Source organism: Schistocerca gregaria, chromosome 2 (assembly GCF_023897955.1).
Source record: "Schistocerca gregaria isolate iqSchGreg1 chromosome 2, iqSchGreg1.2, whole genome shotgun sequence".
NCBI classification, from domain to species: Eukaryota; Metazoa; Arthropoda; class Insecta; order Orthoptera; family Acrididae; genus Schistocerca; species Schistocerca gregaria.
Genome location: NC_064921.1, coordinates 156069114 through 156097113, shown reverse-complemented (window position 1 = coordinate 156097113; position 28000 = coordinate 156069114). Strand labels below are relative to the sequence as shown.

The window sequence follows — 28000 nt, the reverse complement described above, 5'->3', positions numbered from 1 at the left end:
TTGTCACCACAGTGTGTAAGCGGTTGAATTTGAGAAGGATGGGGCTAGAAACTGGTTGTCGACTTGTCGATTGGAATCATCCGAGAATAAGCCAATAGTGACTTACACTCATGGTCACAAATTAAGGATAGTTGCAGAATGTGGTGCCACACAACGTGGCACTACACAAAACTGGCGCTAATAGCATAGGAACATAGGGAATACACACGACACAGATTTGTAATTCCACGGTATTGGTGATAAGGTGAGAAAACCGTCCAGAACACATGTGCTACTGTTTCCTGTGCATGTAAATATGGAATATGATCACCATGCACACGTACACGGGCCACACAACGGGTTCGCATGCTCTGGATCAGTTGGTGAGCAGCTGCTGGGGTATAGCTTCCCATTTTTGCACCACCGCCTGTCGAAGCTCCTGAAATGTCGTAGGGGTTTCAAGACGTGCAGCGATACGTCGACTGAGAGCATTCCAGACCTGCTCTATGAGGCACTTCTCCACCATGGCAGCTTGGTGGGCCCGTGCGTTATCATACCTTAGGAGGAAAGCGGGACCAACAACACCCCTGAAAAGGCGGACATACTGGTGCAAAATGACGTCCCGATACACCTGACCTCTTACAGTTCCTCTGTCAAAGTCGTGCAAGGGTGTACGTGCACCAATTATAATCCCACCCCACACCATCAAACCACGACCTCCATACAGGCCCCTTTCAAGGACATTGAGGGGTTGGTATCTGGTTCTTGGTTCACGCCAGATGAAAACCCAACGAGAATCACTGTTCAAACTATACCCTGAATCGTCCGTGAACATAACCTGGGAGCACTGTTCCAATGACCATGTACTGTGTTCTTGACACCAGACTTTACGGGCTCTCCTGTGATCAGGGGTCAGCGGAGTGCACCTTGCAGGTCTCCGGGCCAATAAACGATGTCTGTTCAGTCGTCTGTTGACTGTGTGTCTGGAGACAAGTGTTCCAGTGGCTGCGGTAAGGTACCGAGCAAGGCTACTTGCAGTACTCCGTGGCCGTCTGCGGGCACTGATGGTGAGATATCGGTCTTCTTGTGGTGTTGTATACTGTGGCCGTCCCGTACTGTAGCGCCTGGACACGACTCCTGTCTGCTGGAATCGTTGCCATAATCTTGAGATCACACTTTGTGGCTCACGGAGGGCCCGTGCTACGACCTGCAGTGTTTGACCAGCGTCCAGCCGCCCTAGTATTCTACCCCTCATAACGTCATCAATGTGTGTTCTTTGATCCATTTTCAACACACAGTCACCATTAGCACGTTTGAAAACATATGGATACTTACTCGCTACACCGTACACTGACATGCACCAACATACCTCTGCGTATGTGGACTGCTGCCAGAACCACCGTGCGACGACCGCAGGTCAAATGCATCGCATGGTCATAGCCCGAGGTGATTTAAACCCGCCAACCGCCCACCAGAGCGTTGTTTAACCGCTTATCAGCATTATCCTTAATTTATGAGCATGAGTGTAGTAGCACGGTGGAAAAACAAAATCTGCGCGGCTCTGCGGGTAATCGAATAAAGAGTATGGAAGTTACGTTAAAGTCAGTGACCATCGCCCAATCTAGAAACGGAACAAAACACGAACCATCGTTACTTTTACATTACTTAGTGTAGTGTCATTGGATTGCGTTGTCTTAAAGAGCTGACTGGGTTTCTAAATTTCCTGTAACTGAAGCATGTCAGGTAACGCAAATTTCGAAGAGAGAATTGTTTCCTGTTATGCTCAAAGTAAACGGCAGCGGTTCGAAAGTAAATAACTCATCACGTCATTTATAATAAATGAACAAACAGCGACTTGCAGTTCAGCCCTTGGTACAGATACAATAAACGACAAAAGATGTACGAAAACCAGTTGGACAGGTTTGCGAGCGACTTGGCCATGCGGATCAGGCTACTGAATCGCATTCGTGATGAGTAACGTTCAAATCCCTGGCCGGCCATGTAGATTTAGTTTTTAGAGGTCTACACCTAATGATCCTACCTTAGTGTTCTTATGCCTCCGTTGGAAAGGATACATGCAGTTTCTCGCTCCATTTTTCTGAAATCTGCACTTGTGCTATGTCTATATTGACTTCGTCGTTATTTGGGCGTAGAACTTTAATCTGCCTTCCATTTTAGTCTGTGTAAACTTCGGATGTGTAATCGTTACACAAAAGATATGTTTTTAAGTTACTACTGAAAGAAAATTTTGCATCGGTGTCTCAAATGTTAGATTGTAGAATATGAATCCAAAGATCTGTGATTCTGTTCGTCCCAGGATTCTGATCTTTTACTTACCACTTGTTACACCTCTCTGATGAGATACAAAACGCCATTTGCCTGTATACTTCTATATACAGGGTGTTTCAAAAATGACCGGTATATTTGAAACGGCAATACAAACTAAACGAGCAGCGTTAGAAATACACTGTTTGTTGCAATATGCTTGGGACAACAGTACATTTTCAGGCTGACAAACTTTCGAAATTACAGTAGTTACAATTTTCAACAACAGATGGCGCTGCAAGTGATGTGAAAGATATAGAAGACAACGCAATCTGTGGGTGCGCCATTCTGTACATCGTCTTTCTGCTGTAAGAGCGTGCTGCTCACAACGTGCAAGTGTGCTGTGGACAACATGGTTTATTCCTTAGAACAGCGGATTTTTCTGGTGTTTGAATTCCACCGCCTAGAACACAGTGTTGTTGCAACAAGATGAAGTTTTCAACAGAGGTTTAATGTAGCCAAAGGACCGAAAAGCGATACAATAAAGGATCTGTTTGAAAAATTTCAACGGACTGGGAACGTGACAGATGAACGTGCTGGAAAGGTAGGGCGACCGCGTACGGCAACCACAGAGAGCAACGCGCAGCTAGTGCAGCAGGTGATCCAACAGCGGCCTCGGGTTTCCGTTCGCCGTGTTGCAGCTGCGGTCCAAATGACGCCAACATCCACGTATCGTCTCATGCGCCAGAGTTTACACCTCTGTCCATACAAAATTCAAACGCGGCAACCTCTCAGCGCCGCTATCATTGCTGCACGAGAGACATTCGCTAACGATATAGTGCACAGGATTGATGACGGCGATATGCATGTGGGCAGCATTTGGTTTACTGACGAAGCTTATTTTTACCTGGACGGCTTTGTCAATAAACAGAACTGGCGCATATGGGGAACCGAAAAGCCCCATGTTGCAGTCCCATCGTCCCTGCATCCTCAAAAAGTACTGGTCTGGGCCGCCATTTCTTCCAAAGGAATCATTGGCCCATTTTTTAGATCCGAAACGATTACTGCATCACGCTATCTGGACATTCTTCGTGAATTTGTGGCGGTACAAACTGCCTTAGACGACACTGCGAACACCTCGTGGTTTATTCAAAATGATGCCCAGCCACATCGCACGGCCGGCGTCTTTAATTTCCTGATTGAATATTTCGATGATCGTGTGATTGCTTTGGGCTATCCGAAACATACAGGAGGCGGCGTGGATTGGCCTCCCTATTCGCCAGACATGAACCCCTGTGACTTCTTTCTGTGGGGACACTTGAAAGACCAGGTGTACCGCCAGAATCCAGAAACAATTGAACAGCTGAAGCAGTACATCTCATCTGCATGCGAAGCCATTCCGCCAGACACGTTGTCAAAGGTTTCGGGTAATTTGATTCAGAGACTACGCCATATTATTGCTACGCATGGTGGATATGTGGAAAATATCGTACTATAGAGTTTCCCAGACCGCAGCGCCATCTGTTGTTGACAATTGTAACTACTGTAAATTCGAAAGTTTGTCTGCCTGAAAATGTACTGTTGTCCCAAGCATATTGCAACAAACGGTGTATTTCTATCGCTGCTCGTTTAGTTTGTATTGCCGTTTCAAATATACCGGTCATTTTTGAAACTCCCTGTATATCCCGTGTACAATATACGTTTCGGCTTTCACACCATTATCGAGTACAATGCTAAAAGCAAGGCTATGCAAATAGAATGACATGAAGTACAAAATTGAAAAAAAAAATTATATGGAAGCTGATAGAAAATTACGAGACATGCACTTACATGTGAGACCATTAACGTATTTTCCTCTGTGCTGTGCAGGATTGTATGTTATCTTACGCCATTATCGAGTACAAAGCTAAAACCAAAACTTGCAAATGATAAGTCATAAGGTAAAACTATTAGATGTAAGTTGGTATACAGTTACGAGAGATGCACTTACTTCTTAGATCATTAACGTCATTTTGCTGCGTACTGTGCAGGAAGACATAAATTCAGTTCAACAAGTTTGCTTAACATTGATATAAATGGCACAAAATTTACATATTGTGGGAATGCAGCACATTATCGCACAAGCACATCATATCTGGGAAGATCAATCCAATGCAGGTAAACACAAGACTATCACTATGAAAATGATGTCAAAGAATGTAGAATCTAGAAAACCTGATCCATTAAAATGTAGAAGTACAACATATATAAGCCTGCTAGAGTCAGGTGTCATTGGACCATATGTGATTGCATTTTGAGGAGGCATTGTGAATCATCATCTTTGTATTTACATGTAAACTTGAGATCATTAATAATAAGGAATATATATCTGTAAGGAACAAACGAAATAAAAACAAAAGTCAATGACTCACACTTAACGATACAGCGAGCGCCAGTAATAATATAAAAAAGTAACATTCGTATAAATTGGGGGAGAGGGGGTGGGAAAGGGGAGAAAAAGAAATGGGGGAATTTATTGTTATGCGAGGGTGGAATAAGATTAAGAAAAAGAAGGTGAAGAGTGTGACTGGTTATGATCTGATGACCCCTAACTCTAGTACTCTTATATCTGTCTTATAGAGTCTACATTCTTTGACATCCCTCTTATAGTTCCATCTTAAAGGTATATGCTAGACTTGTGTTTACCTACTTTGGGCTGATATTCCCAGGCATGCTGTCTTTGTACGATAATATGCTGCATTCCTATAAGACGATAATTTTGTACCATGTGTATCATGTTAAGCAAATATGTTGAACTGTATATATGTCATTCTGTGCAGTACACAGCAGTATGATATTAATATATAGGATCTAAGTGCATATCTCGTAGTTTTATATCAGCTTGTATCTAATATATTTGTGTATGTTTTACAATATTTTTGCTTTTAGCATTGTACTGGATAATGGGGTGAAAGCCGAAATCTAGGTTGCACACAAGAAATATACAGTTAAATAGCGGTGTATTACTTTAAAAATGTTGTATGACTATGGCTCAGCACCATCAAAAGCTTATAATGTCATAAATAAAAATTTGCACTATTTTTCGAAGCTCACTTCAAACTTTAGATATGGCTGTCATCGATTGTTAAGGGGAGTTGGAACGGAAACTTTTTTCACATTGTCGGATTTTTATCTAATTATAAAATATGCAATTTTCCGAATAAAATGATGCATACAGCATATCACTTATAAACTCGCATGGGAATTATTTTATTTTTTTAAATATAGTGTACATCAGTTGAAAATGTAAAACTTTTTACGTGCATTACTTCAAAATCTAATAAAATCGGTACATTGTTATACAGAAAGCTGTTGATTTCTGTTTTATAAAGGTTAAATTACGTGTTTATAGTGATGGCTCTGTCTGAAACATCATCGTATAGTTTCATAGTATAAACACTCATCGTATGTCGAAGCCCTAACGTTTTTCCGAGAAAAAGTGTCGAAAAGATTGGTAAATCTTCAAAAAGCAAAGTATGAAACCAAAACGAAGTGTTTTAAGAAATGTCGGTTTCTTGGTAATAGATTTTCGAATAAACGGGAACATTGTGTTCAACATGTGTTGAGTGAAGTTACAGACAACGAAATACATGCAAACTTGTCAGTATCTAGAGAAACACCGATTAGTGCCTTTAAGATTATAATAAAACGTTGTGATACAGTTTTCTCAAAATGAAAGTGATATAAATTGTAGGTTAGGTTATATTCTGATAGATTTACACATCCTAACTAGGGTGTTAGGTGAATGTGTGTGTTGTAAAGTATGTGGAGGGCCAGTTAGTTTACATGAAGACAATGAGGTATCAAACGGACTACCCAGGTAACTTATCATTAATTGTGCCACTTGTAAAAATAATCATTCATTTTGGAATTCTGATATGTATAAACATAATTATTTTGAAGTAAATGTTAGGTGGTTTATGGATTGAGAGCTATTGACAAAGTACACTCTGCAGCAGAAACAATGTGTGCCGTGATGAATATGCGACGCCCACCTTGTAAAATCGACAAGTATGCAGGATTTGTTGGAGCTGCTATGGAATCTATTGCATGTGAGTCAACAACGGGTGCTGCAATCGAACAAGTGGTGGTATGGAGACCTCTGCAACTATTGAAATGATGGTGTGACTGACATACCAGTAGCTTTTGATGGCACTTGGCAGAAGCGTAGCTACAGTCCTAGGAATTCTGTTGCTACAGTGACCATTGTTGATACTGGAAAGGTAACAGATTTCCAGATTTTAACCAAACACTGTTACAAGTGTAAATCAGGAAATGGAGAAAGACATAACTGTGACAGAAATTATGAAGGAACAAGTGATGGTATGGAGACCTTTGCACCTACTGAAATTTTTAGTCGATCTGTGGACGAAAGGGGAGTGTGTCACACCAAGTTCTTTGCTGAAGGAGACTCAAAAGCATATAACAGTGTAGTAGCCACTCAGCCTTATGGTGAGAAGATTATCACAAATCTGGAATGTGTTGGTCATTTTCAGAAGAGCATGGACACCAGGTTGAGGAAGTTGAAACAATGTCTGAGAGACATGAAACCTTCTGAAGTTAAAACCATAAGAGGTAGGCTGACAGACAAAATGACTGATGAACTGCAGCAGTACTATGGGATGGCCATTAGAAATACTGAGGATTTGTTGAGACTGAAGCAGGCATTTTGGACTACCTTCTTCCACAGACTGTGATGAAAAACCAGTACACCACCTTTTGTCCTCCTGGACCTCATTCATGGTGCAATTACCACAATATACAGTACTCAAACAGTTCATACAGCCATAAAAATTCCATTCTAGCAGCAGACATGGATATCATAAAACCTATGTACAGATATCTGGCAAATCATGAATTACTGAAGAAGTGTCTGCATGGTCAGACTCAAAATCCCAATGAGTCGTTCAATAATCTTATACGGGCTCGCTTACCAAAAAATGTTTTTGTTGGAATGAAGATAAAGTGGGAGGTCAGTGATGCTGTTACTGCTTTTAAAGATGGCAACATTGGGAGGGTGAAAGTTCTACAGCATATGGGAATTAATACTGGAGCAAACTGCATCAGAGAACTTGAACGGATGGACAAGGTTCGCATTAATAAAGCAGAGTGTACAGCACAGTTGGCCACTAAGGAGTCCACAAAGAAGAAAAGAATAAAAAAAAAACATTAAGCATATATTACGTTTTCTGTTGTATTTTTTCCTAAATCTCAGAAACCACTTCCAGCAGAGTATTCAGATATTCATGGAATGATAACATAATATCCTGAGTCTACTGAACTAAAAGAAGAACATAATGCTATGTATCATAAAATTATTTAGGATAACGTACAAAAAAGGACACAAATATTTAACTGTGTAGTTAAAAAATTTAATTTCCGAAAGCATTGGCTTAAATGCAATTATTGTTGTTAAGTGGACTGAGAACATACAGTTTAATGACCTGTAAAAGTTTCATGTCAGTGGCTACAGTGGTTCCTGAAATACAGAGCAGCCAAGTCACTAGATTTAACACTGTCGGTATAGGGCGTTCCAACTCCACTTGAAGCCAATTCAATGACTGGAGGAAGGCAAGAGCATACCATGTCAGTAGAAGAGCAAGATACTTTCTAGCCCATTTTCAGTGCGTACGTATGCACTGGAGTGTGCTGAGTACTATAACTAAGACATCTGATGGAGAGGGGAGCACACATACAGTGGTAGGAGAGTGAAAAAATACTTTTTGAGCAGCTATCTGACACAGTTTTCCCAGCAAAAATTCTAAATTATGACTTGTCAGTAAATATGACCTATTTCTCTGTCTCTCTATCTCCCCCCCCCCCCCCCCTCTCTCTCTCTCTCTCTCTCTCTCTCTCTCTCTCTCTCTCTCACACACACACACACACACACACACACACAATGTATGTCAAGTGTCACAATGTTACTTCCACTACTAAAATGTCCTACTTTTAGCAGAATTTTGTAAGGCTACTGACAATACTGGTGTACTTTACAGAATTTACACTTGTAAAACGTTAATTAATTATCAAAATACGTGTATCAGTAATGAAGTAACTTACAGATTAACCGCTTCACGGCTGCCAGGGCTGCTCAGCCGTTTACTGGGGGCAAGTGTAATGTGCATCTGGCTGGCGTACTGTTAACTCAGTCCGACCATCACAGCAGGCTATGGCCACTGTAGGCTAAATGCATATTACAGTGTGCAGAGAACCACTCTCCACTAACATTATTTATAAAATCAGTATCACATTGTACGATCACTGTCGTCACAGTTTCTGATAACCACAAATGAAGGCTTCAGTACTAATTCAAGCTTTCTGGTATAACTTTATCCCAGGCTGAGGAAAATTTATTTTCGAAAAGAGATAAGATCATTTTTATTTGTGCTTGCAAAATTCAGAAACTTGAGATTTACGCTACCCACATACACTGAAACCCCAAAGAAACTGGAATTGGCACATGTTTTCAAATACAGAGATACGAACTTGTTAGATCGGTTGCAGATGCTACAATGGCACGTTATCAAGATGTGAGTGAGTTTGAACGTGGTGTTATAGTCGGTGGACGAGAGATGGGACACAGCATCTCTGAGGTAGCGATGAAGTGGGGATTTTCCCATTACGACCATTTCATGAGTGTACCCTGAATATAAGGAATTCGGTAAAACATCAGATCTCCGGCGTCGCTACGGCCGGAGAAATACCTTGCAAGGACTGGACCAATGACGACTGAAGAGAATCGTTTAACGTGGCAGAAGTGCAACCTTTCCGCAAATTGCTGCAGATTTCAATGCTGGATCGTCAATAAGTGTCAGCGTGCGAACCATTCAGCGAAGCATCACCGATATTGGCTTTCGGAGCCGAAAGCCCACTCGTGTACCCTTACGCCTCACCTGGGCCCGTCGACACCGACACTGGACTGTTGATGACTGGAAACATGCTGACTAGTCGGACGAGTCCCGCTTCAAATTCTATCCAGCGGATGGACGTGTACGAGTATGGAGACAAGCTCACGAATCCATGGACCCTGAATGCCAGCAGGGGACTGTTCAAGAAGGTGGACGCTGTGTAATGGTATGGAACGTGTGCAGTTGGACTGATATGGGACCCCTGATACGCCTAGATACGATTCTCACTGACACCGACTCAAAGGAAGGCCTCGTCGCTTGTTCGTGACGTCACGTCAGCTAGGCACGGCGAACGCCAGGTCTGTTGCAGGCAGAAACGCCTGGGCGTGCTTTTTTTTTTTTTTGGTCATCAGTCTACTGACTGGTTTGATGCGGCCCGCCACAAATTCCTTTCCTGTGCTAACCTCTTCATCTCAGAGTAGCACTTGCAACCTACGTCCTCAATTATTTGCTTGACGTATTCCAATCTCTGTCTTCCTCTACAGTTTTTGCCCTCTACAGCTCCCTCTAGTACCATGGAAGTCATTCCCTCATGTCTTAGCAGATGCCCTATCATCCTGTCCCTTCTCCTTATCAGTGTTTTACACATATTCCTTTCCTCTCCGATTCTGTGTAGAACCTCCTCATTCTTTATCTTATCAGTCCACCTAATTATCAACATTCGTCTATAGCACCACATCTCAAATGCTTCGATTCTCTTCTGTTCCGGTTTTCCCACAGTCCATGTTTCACTACCATACAATGCTGTACTCCAGACGTATATCCTCAGAATTTCTTCCTCAAATTAAGGCCGGTATTTGATATTAGTAGACTTCTCTTGGCCAGTAATGCCTTTTTTGCCATAGCGAGTCTGCTTTTGATGTTCTCCTTGCTCCGTCCGTCATTGGTTATTTTACTGCCTAGGTAGCAGAATTCCTTAACTTCATTGACTTCGTGACCATCAATCTTGATGTTAAGTTTCTCGCTGTTCTCATTTCTACTACTTCTCATTACCTTCGTCTTTCTCCGATTTACTCTCAAACCATACTGTGTACTCATTAGACTGGTCATTCCGTTCAGTAGATCATTTAATTCTTCTTCACTTTCACTCAGGATAGCAATGTCATCAGCGAATCGTATCATTGATATCCTTTCACCTTGTATTTTAATTCCACTCCTGAACCTTTCTTTTATTTCCATCATTGCTTCCTCGATGTAAAGATTGAAGAGTAGGAGCGAAAGGCTACAGCCTTGTCTTACACCCTTCTTAATACGAGCACTTCGTTCTTGATCGTCCACTCTTATTATTCCCTCTTGGTTGTTGTACATACTGTATATGACCCGTCTCTCCCTGTAGCTTACCCCTACTTTTGCAGAATCTCGAACAGCTTGCGCCATTTTATATTGTCGAACGCTTTTTCCAGGTCGACAGATCCTATGAACGTGTCTTGATTTTTCTTTAGCCTTGCTTCCATTATTAGCCGTAACGTCAGAATTGCCTCTCTCGTGCCTTTACTTTTCCTAAAGCCAAACTGATGGTCACCTAGCGCATTATCAATTTTCTTTTCCATTCTTCTGCATATTATTCTTGTAAGCAGCTTCGATGCATGAGCTGTTAAGCTGATTGTGCGATAATTCTCGCACTTGTCAGCTCTTGCCGTCTTCGGAATTGTGTGAATGATGCTTTTCCGAACGTCAGATGGTATGTCGCCAGACTCATATATTCTACACTCCAACGTGAATAGTCGTTTTGTTGCCACTTCCCCTAATGATTTTAGAAATTCTGATGGAATGTTATCTATCCCTTCTGCCTTATTTGACCGCAAGTCCTCCAAAGCTCTTTTAAATTCCGATTCTAATACTGGATCCCCTATCTCTTCTAAATCGACTCCTGTTTCTTCTTCTATCACATCAGACAAATCTTCACCCTCATAGAGGATTTCAATGTATTCTTTCCACCTATCTGCTCTCTCCTCTGCATTTAACAGTGGAATTCCCGTTGCACTCTTAATGTTACCACCGTTGCTTTTAATGTTACCAAAGGTTGTTTTGACTTTCCTGTATGCTTTGTCTGTCCTTCCGACAATCATATATTTTTCGATGTCTTCACATTTTTCCTGCAGCCATTTCGTCTTAGCTTCCCTACACTCCCTATTTATTTCATTCCTCATCGACTTGTATTTCTATATTCATGATTTTCCCGGAACGTGTTTGTACTTCCTCCTTTCTTCTGTTACCCATGGTTTCTTCGCAGCTACCTTCTTTGTACCTATGTTTTCCTTCCCAACTTCTGTGATGGCCCTTTTTAGAGATGTCCATTCCTCTTCAAGTGTGCTGCTTACTGCGCTATTCCTTATTGCTGTATCTATAGCCTTAGAGAACTTCAAACGTATCTCGTCATTCCTTAGAACTTCCGTATCCCACTTCTTTGCGTATTGATTCTTCCTGACTAATGTCTTGAATTTCAGCCTACTCTTCATCACTACTATATTGTGATCTGAGTCTATATCTGCTCCTGGGTACGCCTTACAATCCAGTATCTGATTTCGGAATCTTTGTTTGACCATGGTGTAATATAATTGAAATCTTCCCGTATCTCCCGGCCTTTTCCAAGTACACCTCCTCCTCTTGTGATTCTTGAACAGGGTATTCGCTATTATTATCTGAAACTTGTTACAGAACTCAATTAGTCTTTCTCCTCTTTCATTCCTTGTCCCAAGCCCATATTCTCCTGTAACCTTTTCTTCTACTCCTTCCCCTACAACTGCATTCCAGTCGCCCATGACTATTAGATTTTCGTCCCCCTTTACATACTGCATTACCCTTTCAATATCCTCATACACTTTCTCTATCTGTTCATCTTCAGCTTGCGACGTCGGCATGTATACCTGAACTATCGTTGTCGGTGTTGGTCTGCTGTCGATTCTGATTAGAACAACCCGGTCACTGAACTGTTCACAGTAACACACCCTCTGCCCTACCTTATCACTATAAATCTCTTATCTTTGGACGAAATGTTTGGTATTAATTTGGATTCTGCCGTTTTATTTAGATGAAAGATTTTCTTACTATCGTAAAGCTACAAATGAAGATCATACTTCTGTATTACTGAATCCTGTCGATACAAACGTCGATCAATATGAGAAGATGCTTTGACCCATTGCAGGCTTCGGAAATTTTACATTCAAGTAACTATATTTACTTGATCCATTTTGTTATCGAAACTTCCCCCAACCCCCTTACAGTGAACTAATTTCTTTTATTTATTTATTTATTTTCGTTTGACATCGTCACTGGAAATGTGAACTAATTTACATGTGTAAATGTCCAACTGTTGCCAGTCATTACATTACAGTCGTTTTCAACGAAACGAATTCTAAACAGGAAACAAAATAGTTTCATACATCGAAAATACTGCATAGCTTAAACTTTTTTAAACATGCACATTAGAAAAGTTAAATATTCCTCTCTTGCAACTGAAAGGAGAAACTTTATAAGATAAAAAAAATTATTTGAGAAAACAAATATCTCTCTTTTGCCTCTTCTTCTGTCCCCTACCCCCTCCCCCAACGTATACAATCGCAAGATATTTCATTAACATTCAGTGCTCCTCACCCCATAGTCAAGCAAGATACCTAAAGAAGAGCACCAACACGTTCACAGTTTCTTGTAAAAGCATCCCAGTACAAACGTAACTTCTTCAGATTTACAAATAAAGTAAAGAAGCACGAATTCTGTTGGTGCTGGACCATGAAGTTGTTTTTATATGTTAATCCTTAAAACATGTGGAAAATGAAGTTCAGGAGTACACTATTTGTTAAGAAGGGTAATGAATTGCACAATTAATTGGTTGCAGAAATCTCTCAGAACAATGTGTGTTGGTCAACTAACGTCAACAGTTTGACATTTTCCTCTGTCAGAGAGGGAGACACCACCATTATGAGTATGCCTGCAACAGACCTGGCGTTCGCCGTGCCTAGCTGACGTGACGTCACGAACAAGCACCGAGGCCTTCCTTTGAGTCGGTGTTGCTCTGACAGGTGACACGTACGTAAGCATCCTGTCTGACCACCTGAATCCGTTCATATCCACTGTGAATTACAACGGACTTGGGCAATTACAGTAGGACAATGCGACACCCCACACGTCCAGAATTGCTACACTGTGGCTCCAGGAACACTCTTCTGAGTTTAAACACTTCTGCTGGCCACTAACCCCCCCACCCCCAGATATTAGTAGTGTTGAGCATATCTGGGATGCCTCGCAATGTGCTGTTCAGAAGCGATCTCCACCCCGTCGTACTCTTACGGATTTATGGAGAGCCCTGCAGTATTCATGGTGTCAGTTACCTCCAGCACTACTTCAGACGTTAGTCGAGTGCATGCCACGTCGTGTTGCGGCAGTTCTGCGTGCTCGCGAGGCCCTGCACGATATTATGCTGGTGTACTAGTTCCTTTGGATTTTGGATTGGATTGGTTGGGGAAGAGACTAAACACCGAGGTCATCCGTCTCATCGGATTAGGGAAGGACGGGGAAGGAAGTCGGCCATGTCCTTTCAAAGGAAGCATCCAGGCAGTTACCTGGAGCGATTGAGGGACATCACGGAAAACCTAAATCAGGATGGCCGGACGTGGGAGTGAACCGTCGTCCTCCCGAATGAGAGTCCAGTGAGTTTCTTAGGCTCTTCTGCTTATTTAACTGTTAAAATTTATGCCTATAGCCTCTTAATATTTCATTAACATCCGAAAAATACGTCCCATGTTACATAGCTTCCTGGCGAAGATGCCCAAAACTCGTAGCGTCCTCTGTTCGGTGCATTAGCGAATGTTGCAGAGAAACTGCACATATTTTACAACAATTTTCACCTTTTGCGACATCTGATACGTCAGTTGTGTAGTGTAACTCACGCCCTTTCAGATTATACTTATTTGTATCACACGCACTTTGAAGATAGGAAAGCAAATTACATGTACTTTGCCCTTCTGTACAGTAGTGAGTGTTGCTAAGAAACTGCAAATAACGTGCTGCACCTTCCGCCTTTTACGACATTTCACACGTCAGTTCTGCAGGATAGTTCATTCCACTTCAGATGTTCATACAATGTGTACTTTGTAGATTAGAGTATCAAATTACGTTTCTTTGGCTGTACGCAACGTTTGCAGTTCCACGTGGCAACGAGTGTTGCTACAAAGCTGCAAGTATTTTATTGCACTATTCACCTTTTGCAGAATCTGGTAGGTCAGTTCTGTAGGGTACTTTATAGATTAGAAAATCGAGTTTTATTTGTTTAGCTGTGCACGCCGTTTTCTGTTCCAGTCAGCAGTGCGTGTCACAGGTATACTGCATACATCTGTTGCACAGTTCTATTTTGTAACAGCTGATGTGGCAGTTCATTACGATAATACATGCCCTACAGATTATATACATTTGATCTTTTGTCTTGTGTAGGCTGGGAAATAAAATTGTATTTACTAGATTGACTCTTAAGCAGAAAGGAAATAGGGAAAGGTGAAATCTGTAGTGCTTTACAACCTTATAAATAAGAGTAGGTAATGACAGTGTTGAGAGGAATGTTGAAACTCAGACAACAGCGAGTCCCCACTCTGTTGCGAGTTTTACCTGGTCACATGTACAGGCTCACACCAATGTCTTTAGCTGTTAGGCCTTCCACTTGCCAGGCATAAATGAATGCCCATATCCATGTGGACGTTCTAAGCCCCAGGTGTACAAGTACACCCATAGCCATGTGGGTGTTCTAGCTACCAGTCATACATGTGTGACCATAGCTGTGGAAGGATTAACCTACACTTGACTACGAGAAAAGGTTGATCGTTGTATTGCACTTCCTGTAAGGCGCAATGATGCCACAAATTAAATATTTCCACATCTTAATTGCTCGTTTTATTATTCTATAACTGTAAAAAAGGCACTCTGTAGACAGCCACATTGTGTTAACAAAAACTAGCCCCAATGCAATTTGCCCATACAGAGCCGTTTTACAGTTGGTTAAAGACAAGCATTAAATAAAGCAACAACAAACTTTCCCATCCGTTGCCATTTTAAATTCAGTTGCAGATAACCATCAAATGAAATTGTAACAATTTGTCTCACATACAATCATTTTGCTTTCACTCATAGATAAACGTCAAACAAAATTGTAACAGACTGTCCCATATACCACCATTTTATACTCGATCACAGATAATCATAAAACAAAATTGTAACATAACCAAATATAATATATTGATGTATGGAGCAATTTGTTACAATTTAGTTGTTGCTTCAAATGTGGTTCAGACATTAAAGTACTGTCATTGAGACGTGTACTTTAAGTTAAATCAGTAGTATCAACAAAAAATAAATAATACCGACAGTTTTTTGGTTTTAAAAAATTGGCACATATATTAAAGTATTTCCGTTGCCAAGTCCACTCCAACCTGTAAGCTAGATCACTAGTGCCACATGAGTTTTGTACTGTTTTAGAAGAAATCTTTACACAGTTTGAGTTCTTATTTTAGTGCAAAAATTGAATTTTTATAGATCAAACTTTCATCTGTGTAAAGCATTAACCATCATTCTCTTTGACATAGTCAAACTAAGTAGCCAGCACATTTATCCAGATGTAAAGTGTTGTAGTAGTTGGTTTCTGAAGTTATATATGTATCCTGCAGTTTAAGTAAACCACTGTGTTAAAGACCTCTTCAAAACGCATCATATTTAATATGGTTAGTTGTGCTAAAATTTCAGAAAAGTGTAACGTTGGTGGATAATCATGCTATACATATTGGTATTATTTATTAGTTGATTGTTGAGATACAGTCTCTGAACTGTTTTAGAGAGCCTTGGCTCTCTAGTTCCGATTCCTAAATCCTCCAGCTTTCTTCAAAAGATGGTTTTTGTACAACAGTAACCCATAGCCCCAGATAGGTCCAAGAGCAAAAGTAATTAACCGGATTTATATCAAGTAGTCGAAAAATTCAATTATATTTTTCTAGTGTACAACATGGTAAATTATATTTTTCCCCCTAAAATGGTGCTTAGTCAGGTTATGACACTTCATATTTGTACCACCAATAACACAGCCTCATTTAGGCTTGGGAGGAACTATCAAATGATACTGCTTTAATATGTCATTTTTGGCAAACGTTTTTGTACAGCTGTAGAAAAATAATTTCTTTGTTTGGAACTGACAACCATCACAGCCTTTCCTTCTTAGCATATCTTATCCAATATGTGTTTTTTTCTCTCTTATTGAACAATAATACAAACGATTGTTCTGTAAAATTTAAGTTTATGGCTTCAAGGTGCCTAGCACCAAGTATGGTACAAAATCAAACTTCTTTCATTAACAAAAACAAATTAGTGCTCCATCTATTTAGATATTTATTTATTTACATAGTTTTCGCCTACATTGGAACACTAAAATCAAACATAACACTACAGAGTCTACAATGATTAAGTTTAGATCTTAGCAGTCAGCAATTTTTTCGTCTCCCAAAAGTTCTCAATTCGCTGAGATCTGGTTGCTCATTCTTATGCAGATATGACATACTTCTTCCGTTCTGATGGTTTGAATGTCAGCCGTGTGTATTTGTTCTTCAGAAGCAGTTTCTCTTCACTTTGTTGAATTTGGTATTTGGTGATGTTCAGTGCATCCAGATCACTTTGTACTTATTTGAACCAGATGTTTTTGGTTTTACTGTTCCAGAAATAGTGAAAAAGCTGCTTCGGGATTCCAGTATTTGGTAGGCGAGATATGTGGCGGAAAAATGCAATCCTTCTTTTCCGCATTGTATCAATAATGGTTTCACTTTCTTTATACACTACTGAATTGGGCAAAAGTCTCCACTGCCAATTTACTTGGTGTTTCTTACTGATAAATGTTCGGAGTATTCTTCTACGAACTTTCTGCAATTTGTCAGTTGTTGCTTGAGTATCTAGTGTGAATAGTGTTTCACTTGCATATGTTGCTTCCGGTTTAACGACGGAGGAGTAATGTCGAAATTCAGCATTCATTGAGAGAGCTCGTTTTTTGTAGGTTGGCCATGTGGTTCTCTGCGCCCGCTGAAGTTTTAATGTTCTACCACCTATTGATGCTCTTTCATTAACGTTTTAGGTAATAATCTCTCCAAGACATTTAAACCTTTTTACTACTATAATTTTTTGATCACTATGGAGTATGATTTGGGATGTGTCATTTGGGAAGCTGGGCATCATTTCTGTTTTCTCAAATGAAATTTGCAATCCGACCTTTACCACTAATCGTTCTAGTTGTTCTATTTGAACTTTTGTTTCAACAACATTGTTTGCTAACAGCGCCAAATCATCTGGAAATGCAAGGCAGTTAAGTTGATTCTTTCTTCCAATCTTAACAGATGGTGGATATATCTTTTTCCATTGACTCGTGATTTTCTCCAGCACACAACTGAACAATAATGGAGACAACCTTACTGTAGCTTTAATATTTCGAAGGTTGACTGCAACGAGGATGACCAGTTTCTGATGTAAACCGAATTCTTTAATAATTGACAATAGAGATTCACGATGGATACTATCGTAGGCTTTTTTAAAATCGACAAACGTGATCACTAGCTTCTTGTCCCTGACCCTTTGATGTTTCATTATCCATTTGAAACTAATAATTTGATCAGGACGGCTTCGTCCTGGACGAAAGCCTCCTTGATATTAGCCTAGTTCACCATCAAGCTGTTCATGAATCCTGAAATACAGAACCTTGGAAAAATGTTTATAAGTAATATCCAGCAGGGACATACCCCCATAATTATTTGGATCCAATCTACCTCCTTTTTGTGTAGTGGATGGATTATTGCAACATTCCATTCCTCTGGTAACTTCTCAGTATTCCAAATGTGATTAAGATGTTTGTGTAAGTTCAGTACATTTGCGTATTCTTAAAGTTCTGCCACTAGTTGGTTCTCATCTGCTGCTTTATAATTCCGAAGTGGGTTAATCGCTACTTGTACTTCATCTGGCTGTGGTGGTATAACTTTTTCTAAATGCGTTTTGTTACTTGGATAAGGGTCAAATTCCAAATTATGTTCAGGTTCGCGCTATGTAGTAACTGTTTGAAATATTTAGCCAGTATAATTGAATTGTCATAATTGTTATGTGCTACCTTTCCATTTGTATCCTTCATCATAAGAGTAGGTGGAGTGTATTTTGACTGGTACTGTCTGAATGTCTGATAGTAATGTCTTGTCTTGTGACGATTGAAAGCATCCTTGATAGATTTTAGCGAGTCCTTATCAAATTGCCTCTTAACCCTTCTAATTTCTTTGGCGGTTGGTCGTCTAGCATTTATTAATTCCTCCCTGGAGCTTCAGTTCTTTTGTTGGTCTTTTAACCAGGCCTTATGTCTACGTTGAATAGCTACATCGCATTCCTCGTTCCACCAAGCATGTTTCTTGCGTTTCTGTACAGGAGCTACTTATTCAGCCAAGGCTTCTAGATTGTATTTAGATAAATAATAATACAATTTAGATGTAGAAATATTATAAGTTGCAACAATACTGTAGAAATCTTTCATTTGTTTTGATAAATAATAAAGATATTTTAGACGTGGAAATGACGTTGTGACACATAATATTACGAATATATGTTTGTGTGTGTTACTGATGAACATACCACGCATGTAGAAATCTCACCCTTGTGACATCATGCACCTGGTGCTTAGCACAGAACAGTATATATATCTGCGTCAATAAAACCGGAAAACACGTAATGGTCCCTTTCCATGGACATTGAGAAATAGGACTCATTGTCAGTTGCGTCTGCTGAGTGAAGGTGACTTCAGTAATTGTGTGTAAACTGTGGCGTGCGTATATGGATGAGAGTAGAAAGAAGATGAACTTGATGCTGAACATAAAGTACAAGTCTTAAATAATACCAAGAGGGCCACCAACCCCATCATCTTCAGCTGTGTTTGAATGACCTCACTCCATCAGACACTGTTGCTAGGTTTGGAATGCAGTCCGAGACATTAGATTTAAACATTGTGAACAGAAACTTTATACAGCCAGATGTCCTCCTCTTGCGGCCAAAATACTTTCTTCCAACATCGGGATTTGACTATAACCAATTTGATGGCCACCAGACACAATACATTGGGGATCTTGTATGGTGTACTTAGCCAAAATCTGTGTTTTGATGACTTATCCAAAGCCTTCTATAGATTTTACATGAGGCAGGAAGGAAAAGTCGTGTGATTTGTATTCACATTGTTGGAGATACCTTGCTGAATGAATAGATATGGGAATATCTGTTACATGGTATACTCATGGGTAAGATAACATTTTTTTCTGTAGGGGCTACCAGAAGAATTAGTTTAGTCACTGGAAGTTCGAAAAACCTCATCTGGTCAAAAGTATTTGAACGCACCTATGTAATACGGAATTGGCCACTAGAGGTCACATGAGGTGGAAGCGACAGTATAAGGGGAGATGGATAAGATTGTTTCAGCAATAAAGAAACAGTAACAGAAGAATGTGTTGATCAGAAGAGATCAGTGACTTCGAACATGGACAGATCACTGGAAATCTCCTGACCAACATATCCATCAGAGACATTTTAACCTTTCTAAAGCTGCCCAATTTGAATGTTGGTGTGACTGCGAAGTGGGAGAGCGGAGGAACAACCACAGCTAATCAAGACCAGGGAGACCTCATATACTGACAGACAGCGAATGTCGAATATAACGGAGGGTAGTTCGCATGAAATCAAGGAGTGCTCCATGTAAGCCACACATTTCTGAAGTCAGTGCTAAGCAAAACTTGAGGTGGCGTAAAAAGCGTCGGTACTAGACAGTGGATGAGTAGAAGCAAGTTGAGTTTGTAGTGATGAATCACGCTATACTCTTTGGCAGTCCGACGGAAGGACTTGAGTTTCGCAAATGCCCGTAGAACGTTACCTACCACCACGAGCAGTGCCAACCGTGAAGTAGAGAATAATGAGGGTGTTTTCCGGGTTTAGGGTGTGGTCCTCCTGTAGCGCTTACGATAGCGCAAAATACAGACGGATATGAATACATTTTACAGCATTACGTACTGCTGTATTATAGAGGAACAATTGGGACACGATGATTGATTGAATTGGTATAAAAATGCACTCTGTCGTAAGGCACCGTCTGTGTGAACAAAAAAATTCCTTAAACGGAGTGACCTACGCAGAGTCCATACCTGAATCCAGTGGAACATCTTCAGGCTGAGTGAGAACGTCGATTTCACTCCAGACACCAGCATCGAACATTGCTACCTATTCTAGTTGTGGCTCGGCTTGGGCTTCCATTTCCACACAGACGTTTGGACAACTCATTTCAAGTGTTCCCAGCAATGGTTTCTTCATTCAAGGGCGCCGTGTCAGAAAAATTCGGAGGGAGAGCCAAAAATTTGCTTCCCTGAAGAAGCAGCATGTGTGACTTCATGATGTTCAGAACGAGAAGGAGCGTTGTCGCCGAGCAAACGCACCTCCTTGGACACCAAAGGCTTGACAGTTTCTTGTAACTTTGTCAACAGATTTCGGTAGTATGCTCTTGTGACAGTTTTGCCCCCTGTAAGCGTATTCTATTAGCAACACACTATGAAAGTCCCAAAAATCACTCAACATCACCAGATCTAATGATGACTGGATTTCCAGCTCTATTAGCAGTGGCGATTCCAAGTGTTCCTACTATTTGCTTTGCTCCTTTGTCTGGAGGTCATAGTCGTATATAGTCGTACACCCACCATTCGTTCGTGGTGATTATGTGAGTGAGGGAGACACCTGGATTGGTCTAACACATCAGTAACCTTTCTGGTGCCTCGGTTTGGGCGGCTTTTTCAATGAATGTGAGTACTCGCGGAACTGAGCTGGCAGCGGCCTTTGCCATGTTCAAAATATCGTCCCAGATTTTCAAAACTGGCCCATGATTAAGTTTCAGTTTTATTTGTATGGCCTCGACGCCGGGATTCGAGCAACAGGGCGTCCAATGCTATTGCAATCCTCGGTTCTTCACAGAGAGATGGTGTGCCACTGCGTTCTTCGTCGTTCAAGCTTGTTTGTCCACACTGGAGACTCTGTGTGATCTAACCGCTGTGCAAAAGGAGTGCACAGTGTGGCCATACATTTCCATCCACTCATCCTGGATTCTTGCAGTGCTATACCTGTTCAACGCGAAGTGTCACTGTGCAATCTTATCTCTGTAATAACTCAAACACGAAGCACTTCCAGAGAATGTTCAAATGACATTTTCCATTCGATTTGGTGTGGGGTGTATGCCCTCACAACTTGTCCAAAAAATTTTAATACACAGAATATGAGAGTGATAATATTTTGCCTGTCTTAGGAGACCGTCCACCTCCATAACAACGAACGCATCACCACCGTCGTAGAGAGAGATGCAGCTTTGAAGAGCACCTTGGTGATCAACAACATCCAGCTGGTGGATGCTGGAAACTACACCTGCACTCCATCTGAAGGCAACAGCACAGCAACCGTCGCTGTTCACATAGTCCATAGTGAGTACGATACCCCTCACCACTCACCCTTTCATAATTCCCAGTCGCAGCAAAACTCCACTAAGAGTCCAAAAATCTTCAGACACAAATTGCTGTTCGCTCCAAGGACGACAGCTATCTAACAAATAACTTGCTCAGAGCACTTTAGATACAGTTGTAGCATTTAACCTTCTGGGAGAGCTTTCCGCCAAGTTCTTAATGAAGCATGAATAAATTTATTGATGCCTTTTTCGGCGATTTACTTTGGCACTCTGGTTCATTTCAAAGATATTAGAAGGACCACTGACAAATTTGCTGTCAAAAAGGTTTAATCGGAATTTAATACTGAACTTCGAGAAACGCGATATTGTCTAAAATATTTTCATAAACACCTGTGCGTTAATTTTCATGATGACTGACTTTTAGGCTATGGCATGACTATGATAACAGTTCCACTGCCTCCACAAGGTTTGTGTTGTTTCAGAAGTCTGCCTGACTAAGAGCAGAAGTCCCTTACGACAACTGACAAGTATACGGATTGATCACACTCATTTTCCTCCACTGGTCAGTTTTGATAGAAAACTCGTCTGTGGTGTTGGCTCATAGTGTCTAGTTGTACACATCTACAGCGGGACATCACACAACGCGTTTCGTAAGTGGTCCCGAGATGCTGACCACCCTGTATCTTACGAGTGCCGTACCAACCAGACCAGAAGATCTTCAAAGTACATCTAGTAAAGTACGAAACGACGACCTACTACTGGTTTTGGGAGACCGTAATGTATCGTATGGGTGAAATAAATGTGAAAGAGTATCAGGGAGATACGCATTAGTGAAGAAAGCAATGAGAATGGAGATATTTTTTATCAGTTTCTACTAGAAATGATTTACTTATCAGGAGTACCTTTTTCCCACACCGAAGAATACAGCTTGGCTCGTGGATGTCAAGAGTGAATGGAGTAATTAACCAAGTAGTCCATGTGTTAATAAAAGCACGATATGCCACGTCAGTCAAAGGTGTACAGAGTTGCAGGGGCCCGAACTCTCATCCAGAGTACTACGCTGTGAAAGCCATAGTGAGAGGTAAGTCAGCTGTAATACATGAAACCGGAGATAAAGCAACTTCGCATGCGGAGAAACTATTGGCCCAGAAGCTGTAAAAATACAAGAGCTTACACAAGGCAAACATATAGAGAAATTTATAATTCTCAAAGAATACGCCGGACAGAATGTATGGTGAGAGATATCTTGACAGTCAATGAGAAAACAATGGCAAATGAAGGTAGCTCGAACAAGACCCAGAAAGTGGTGGAAGGAACAGGAGAAGAAATAACTGGGATAACAAGAAAAGAATGGTTTAATGATGAATATATAATGGCAATAGAATATAATGATGCAGGAAGACTGAGAATGCTACAGAGCGAGACAAGAAGAAATGAGTTGTATGAAGAATTAAGGTATAATGCTCATAGGATGTGTAGGAAAAACGAATGTTTGTAAGCAAATTTCCAGAGATATAAGAAATAAAGCAACAAAATGAAACAAGGATTTTCTATCATGCTAAAGGAGAGATAAAAAAAAATCAACTCAACGCAAAATACCTATTGTTAACAGGCCAGTGTTGTCTAAATCGCTGGAAGAATTGGGCATCTATGACAGGCTAGGAAGGTTAGTTGAGTTAACAATGAAGGACACAAAGGTAAAAGTAAAAGTTAACAAGAAAATGACCACGAGCTCTAAATTTACAAGTGGGGTAAAACAGGGTACTAGTCTCTTTGTAGTTCTCTTTAACTTAGCAGTGTGTAGTCTCATACAAAAAAGTAGATAAGTGAGGAACAATAATGATGAAATCTAGTCAGTTATAGGTACATACAAGTGATACTACAACTATGGCCAGAAATGAACGAAATGTGGAAGAAGAAGGAGTAAAATTTGAACTCATGAATGAAAACTAGATCAAGGCTAGAAGAACACCATGCTGTCAGCTCCTTCCATTATTTAGGTGTCCTCTTAACCAACGATAATAATATGAGATAATGTGTTAGAGAAAGGATACAAGTAGGAAACTAGCCTATTGGGCAAACACACAGGTATTCAAGAATTCTGTAACCGCGAGAACAATAAAATTAACCCTTTCAGACCCGCTGGCTACAATTGTGTACATTAATTATTACTGTGTATTAGTGGCAACAGAAACATTCTTCCTCAACCGAAAACTCATTTAGATATTTGTGAATGTTCAATCTTTTCATCACATAAAATTGCCTCCAATTGTCGGGAATCCCTATAAAAATATTAACACGTGAATGTAGCAATGTGCAGGAGATTATGACTGTCAGAATACAAGGAATTTGTTGGTTGTGTAACTGAACATTTTTATTATTCTTTTGGGTGGTAGTTATTGAAAGATCAGTCTATTTATTACAGTACTGAATATTTCAATTTTCATTATTTTTGTCCATAAAATGGTGCGTTGTGTACGAAGTATATTTTAAAAATCGGCACATATATTTGTATCAATCTTGCTTATAAAATTATTTAAAAAAATCACTTTCAAGGGTGAGAGCATAAACAAAAACTTTCCTTATTCCAGAAAAAATTATTAAGGTCTGAAAGGATTAAAAGTATACGATTCTCTTGTACACATTGTTGTTACATATAGGTGAGAAATATGGAGTATGACAGGAGCATATACGTATGAACAATCCAAGAGAAATTGGAAGGTAAATCTTGTAAAGCTGTAATGGAGCCATGAAAGGGGCAGAGTGTTGGAGAGTAAGGTTTGGCCATGAAATACAAGAGCTTATACAAGGAAAAGATGTAGAGCATTTTATTAAACAAAAACCAATACGTTGGTATATATATGGAAAGTACGATTGATGATAGGATGCCCAAGCGAATCACGAACGGTGGATTGTGTTCCACCAGAAGGAAGGACTCGAGAATTCGTTGACTGATCACCAAGATGGAGATCCAAGGAGGGAAGAGAAAAGCGGGGATGTATAGAAGAAGATTGTTTTGGAGGCCAAGACCCATAGAGTGATGCTTGCCACCCTAACTTTAAGGTACCGATTTCTTCCCTTTTTTTTAAAAAAAAAATAAACATTCGTTGCGTTTAGACGGGCAGCTTTAATAACACTGAGATGTGTCTAACGGGTCGTAGCTCATCGGAAAACTGAGACGCTTTGATTAGAAAGCTTCGGTTCGCCTTTATGGAATCAAAAAGAGCTCCCCCTATTGACAGAGCCGTGTCCTTGAAACCAGAATCGTTGGTCTGTCTATCGAAGTCGCCCAACCGGTAGGGCGACGAAGTAAAAAGTCCAGCGTTTCACTCCACTACTGCATTAATTGAAATGCGCAGGTAGTTAGTGTCTCGCAGTGTTATTAGACCAAGTAGATTATCAAACGCGTTTTGTGGAACTTTTAAAATACCATGACAGCATTTCAAACAAAATGTCACACTCAGAATCGAGAAGGGAGAAAACTATTGCATTGGTTAAAGTAAAAGAAGCCCTTAGTGTTGAGTTCCGTGTGTAATTAACAGAAATCAGAAGGAATTAAAGGAAGACAGAGCAAAAATCAGGGTTTAAACTGACAGGCAGCAAACCACTTGTTCTAAAGCAGTGGCAGAAAGTATTTCTGTATCTGTGCCATAAAAATAACCTATCTTCTACGTATGTCTAATATAAGAAAATATGGAATAAAAAAAATGTTTCAAATGGCTCTGAGCACTATGGGACTTAACGTCTGAGGTCATCAGTCCCCTAGAACTTAGAACTACTTAAACCTAACTAACCTAAGGACATCACACACATCCATACCCAAGGCAGGATTCGAACCTGCGACATAGCGGTCGCGCGGTTCCTGACTGTAGTGCCTAGAACCGCTCGGCCACTCCGGCCCTCCAGTGTGGAATCGCTGGCATTACTTTTACGCTTATTAACATACTTCGGGCTATTACGCCGTGGTCGGATGAATTTTATATATTGAAACCCAGAGTTTCGTCCCAGCCTGCAGAAGGCATCTGTGGGGGTTGTACCTACCTCACAAATAATATGCCCACCCTGGCTCGCTATTGACAGAAGTGAAATTCGATACGATATTGCAATGCCTGTGTTATCCCGAATTACGATGAAATGTCCAGAGGAACACTGCATCATAATTCGAAATGACACAGGCACTGCAATATCATATTTATCTGTCGACACCGAGCGAACGAATTTCCAGTATACATAGTGGATACGCGAGTAGGTTGCAGACACATTGTTGACGACATATGCAAGTTTGAGTCTAGGCGTGTGTCGTACATGGAAGCCAAGTGGTAAGGCAATCTCTCGCGATAAGCGGAAAACACGGTTTCGAGTCCTGGTCCGTCACAAATTTTCATCGTCGTCATTCCATTATACAGCTGATGGTTGTTCACAACTGCGAATACATTTTATGAAGTGAAATTCTGTTTCCAGGTGCTACCGCGCAGAGGCGTGACGTCATATCGTTTGAATACTCCTCAACTAGTAGTTGTCGGTTGCTGTCGTCCGCTATTGATATTGTCTCATGGTCACCATGGGGAACACATCTTCTTCAGCATCGGAATTCAGATGTCATTCAGTTTTATAACTTCGTCCTTTCGTTTCAAATAGCTTAGGTGATCAGATATTTCTATGTCCGACTGCAGAAAAAGAGAAAGAGACAGATCAGCTGGTGCAGAACACGCACTGCAGTCAGCGGACCATCGGATTCGTTTTTATAAAATTCAGGTAATTGGCAGCCACAAGCGGATACCATGAAAAACTATATAGGGAGCAATAGAAGTTTCTAACCACCCCAATAATTTTAATCTCAAGGAGCAGGGTGTACAATAGAATGATATCTGGATTCCGGTGCTGATAAAGATGTGTACCAGATTTCCACCAAGGGGTGGTAGCTGCAGAGGACGGCAGTAACAATACTCCGACCAACTGTGGTGTATTCCAAACAGGTATTGCCACGCCTATGTACGGGAGCACTTGGAAATGGAATTTCACTTCTATTAACAGCGAACCAGGGTGTTCATCCGACCTTCGAGGTAGCTACAACCCCAGTAATGATGTCCTCCGGAGATGTGGACGAAACGTTGGGTTTCATTCTGAACTTCAACCGACCACGGTATAATAGCCAGGAATATAAGGGGCGATCAAAAAGTTTCCGTTCGAAGGCCACACTAGGCACTTTCCTACATGTCGGTGCTTATATACCCGCACCGGAGTCGCGCTGCGTTGAGTATACGCTGCAGCAATCCATTCAAACGGAAACTTTTTGATTGCCCCTTATATTTGAATAAGGATGATATTTTCTGCCGTAAAAGTTTACTGTGACTTTTTCAGGGCGACTTCAAGCTAATACTAATAAGACAGAACAATCATCTGTGAATGTGACTCTCAACGATGTGGAATCTCGTACCTACTGAGGAAGCTCGCAGAAGGGATGGAAAGGAAGAGAAGAGTTGATAAGTACGAATGAAGAGAGGGCTGACTGACTAAACTACGAGTACAGCGGTTGGTCATGTAAGTCCTTTCCAGGCAAGAGTACGCGAACAAAGTAGTGGTAATACATACAGAAAAGAAAAGACTCATGTGGATGAAAGGAAAATGACTGAGGCAGAATGAAAATGAACGCATACATAGCGTTGTGTAATTGTTTGTATCTTTAACATTTTGGTTATAATAAAATATTCCAATTTCTGTTCATCTAGGTATTTTTAGTAGCAAATTATTTGTTTCTCAGAGACAAGTAGTTCTGCAGGTTTGCGGGTCGTAGTGGCCGAGCGGTTCTAGGCGCTACAGTCTGGAACCGCGCGACCGCTACGGTCGCAGGTTCGAATCCTGCCTCGGGCATGGATGTGTGCGATGTCCTTAGGTTAGTTAGGTTTAAGTGGTTCTAAGTTCTAGGGGACTGATGACCTTGACAGCCACCGCTGCCTGATTGGTGGTTCTGGTTGGTTGGTTTCAGCAGTGGCGTGGAGGGGATCAAACAGTAAGGTCGTCGGTCTCATTGGATTAGGGAGGACGGGGAAGGCAGTCTGCCGTGCCCTTTCAAAGGAACCATCCCAGCATTTGTCTGAAGCGATTTAGGGAAATCACGGATAACCTAAATCATGATGGCCGGACGTGGGTTTGAACCTCCGTCCTCCTGGAAGCGAGTCCAGCGTGCTGACCACTACGCCACTTTATTCGGTCATTGGTGTTAAGACATATATGTATACAGGGTAAACATTAATAAAACCGACAAACTGCAATAACGCATTCCTGACTGGAGACGGAGTAAAAAAGGTCCTATGAATATGTGTCCGGAAATTCATCA

At 40.9% G+C, this 28000-nt stretch overlaps 1 protein-coding gene across 1 annotated transcript in view; it reads left to right on the top strand.

Annotated features, from left to right (window-relative positions):
• Positions 1-27387, top strand: part of LOC126336578 (vascular endothelial growth factor receptor 1-like) — a 91991-nt gene extending 64604 nt beyond the window's left edge. The window contains exons 7-8 of the mRNA XM_050000435.1: positions 21511-21682; positions 27025-27387. Of these exons, the coding sequence (XP_049856392.1) occupies positions 21511-21682; positions 27025-27107 (255 nt within the window). The 3' untranslated portion in view covers positions 27108-27387. The remainder of the gene's footprint in view (positions 1-21510; positions 21683-27024) is intronic.
• Positions 27388-28000: the final 613 nt, after the last annotated feature.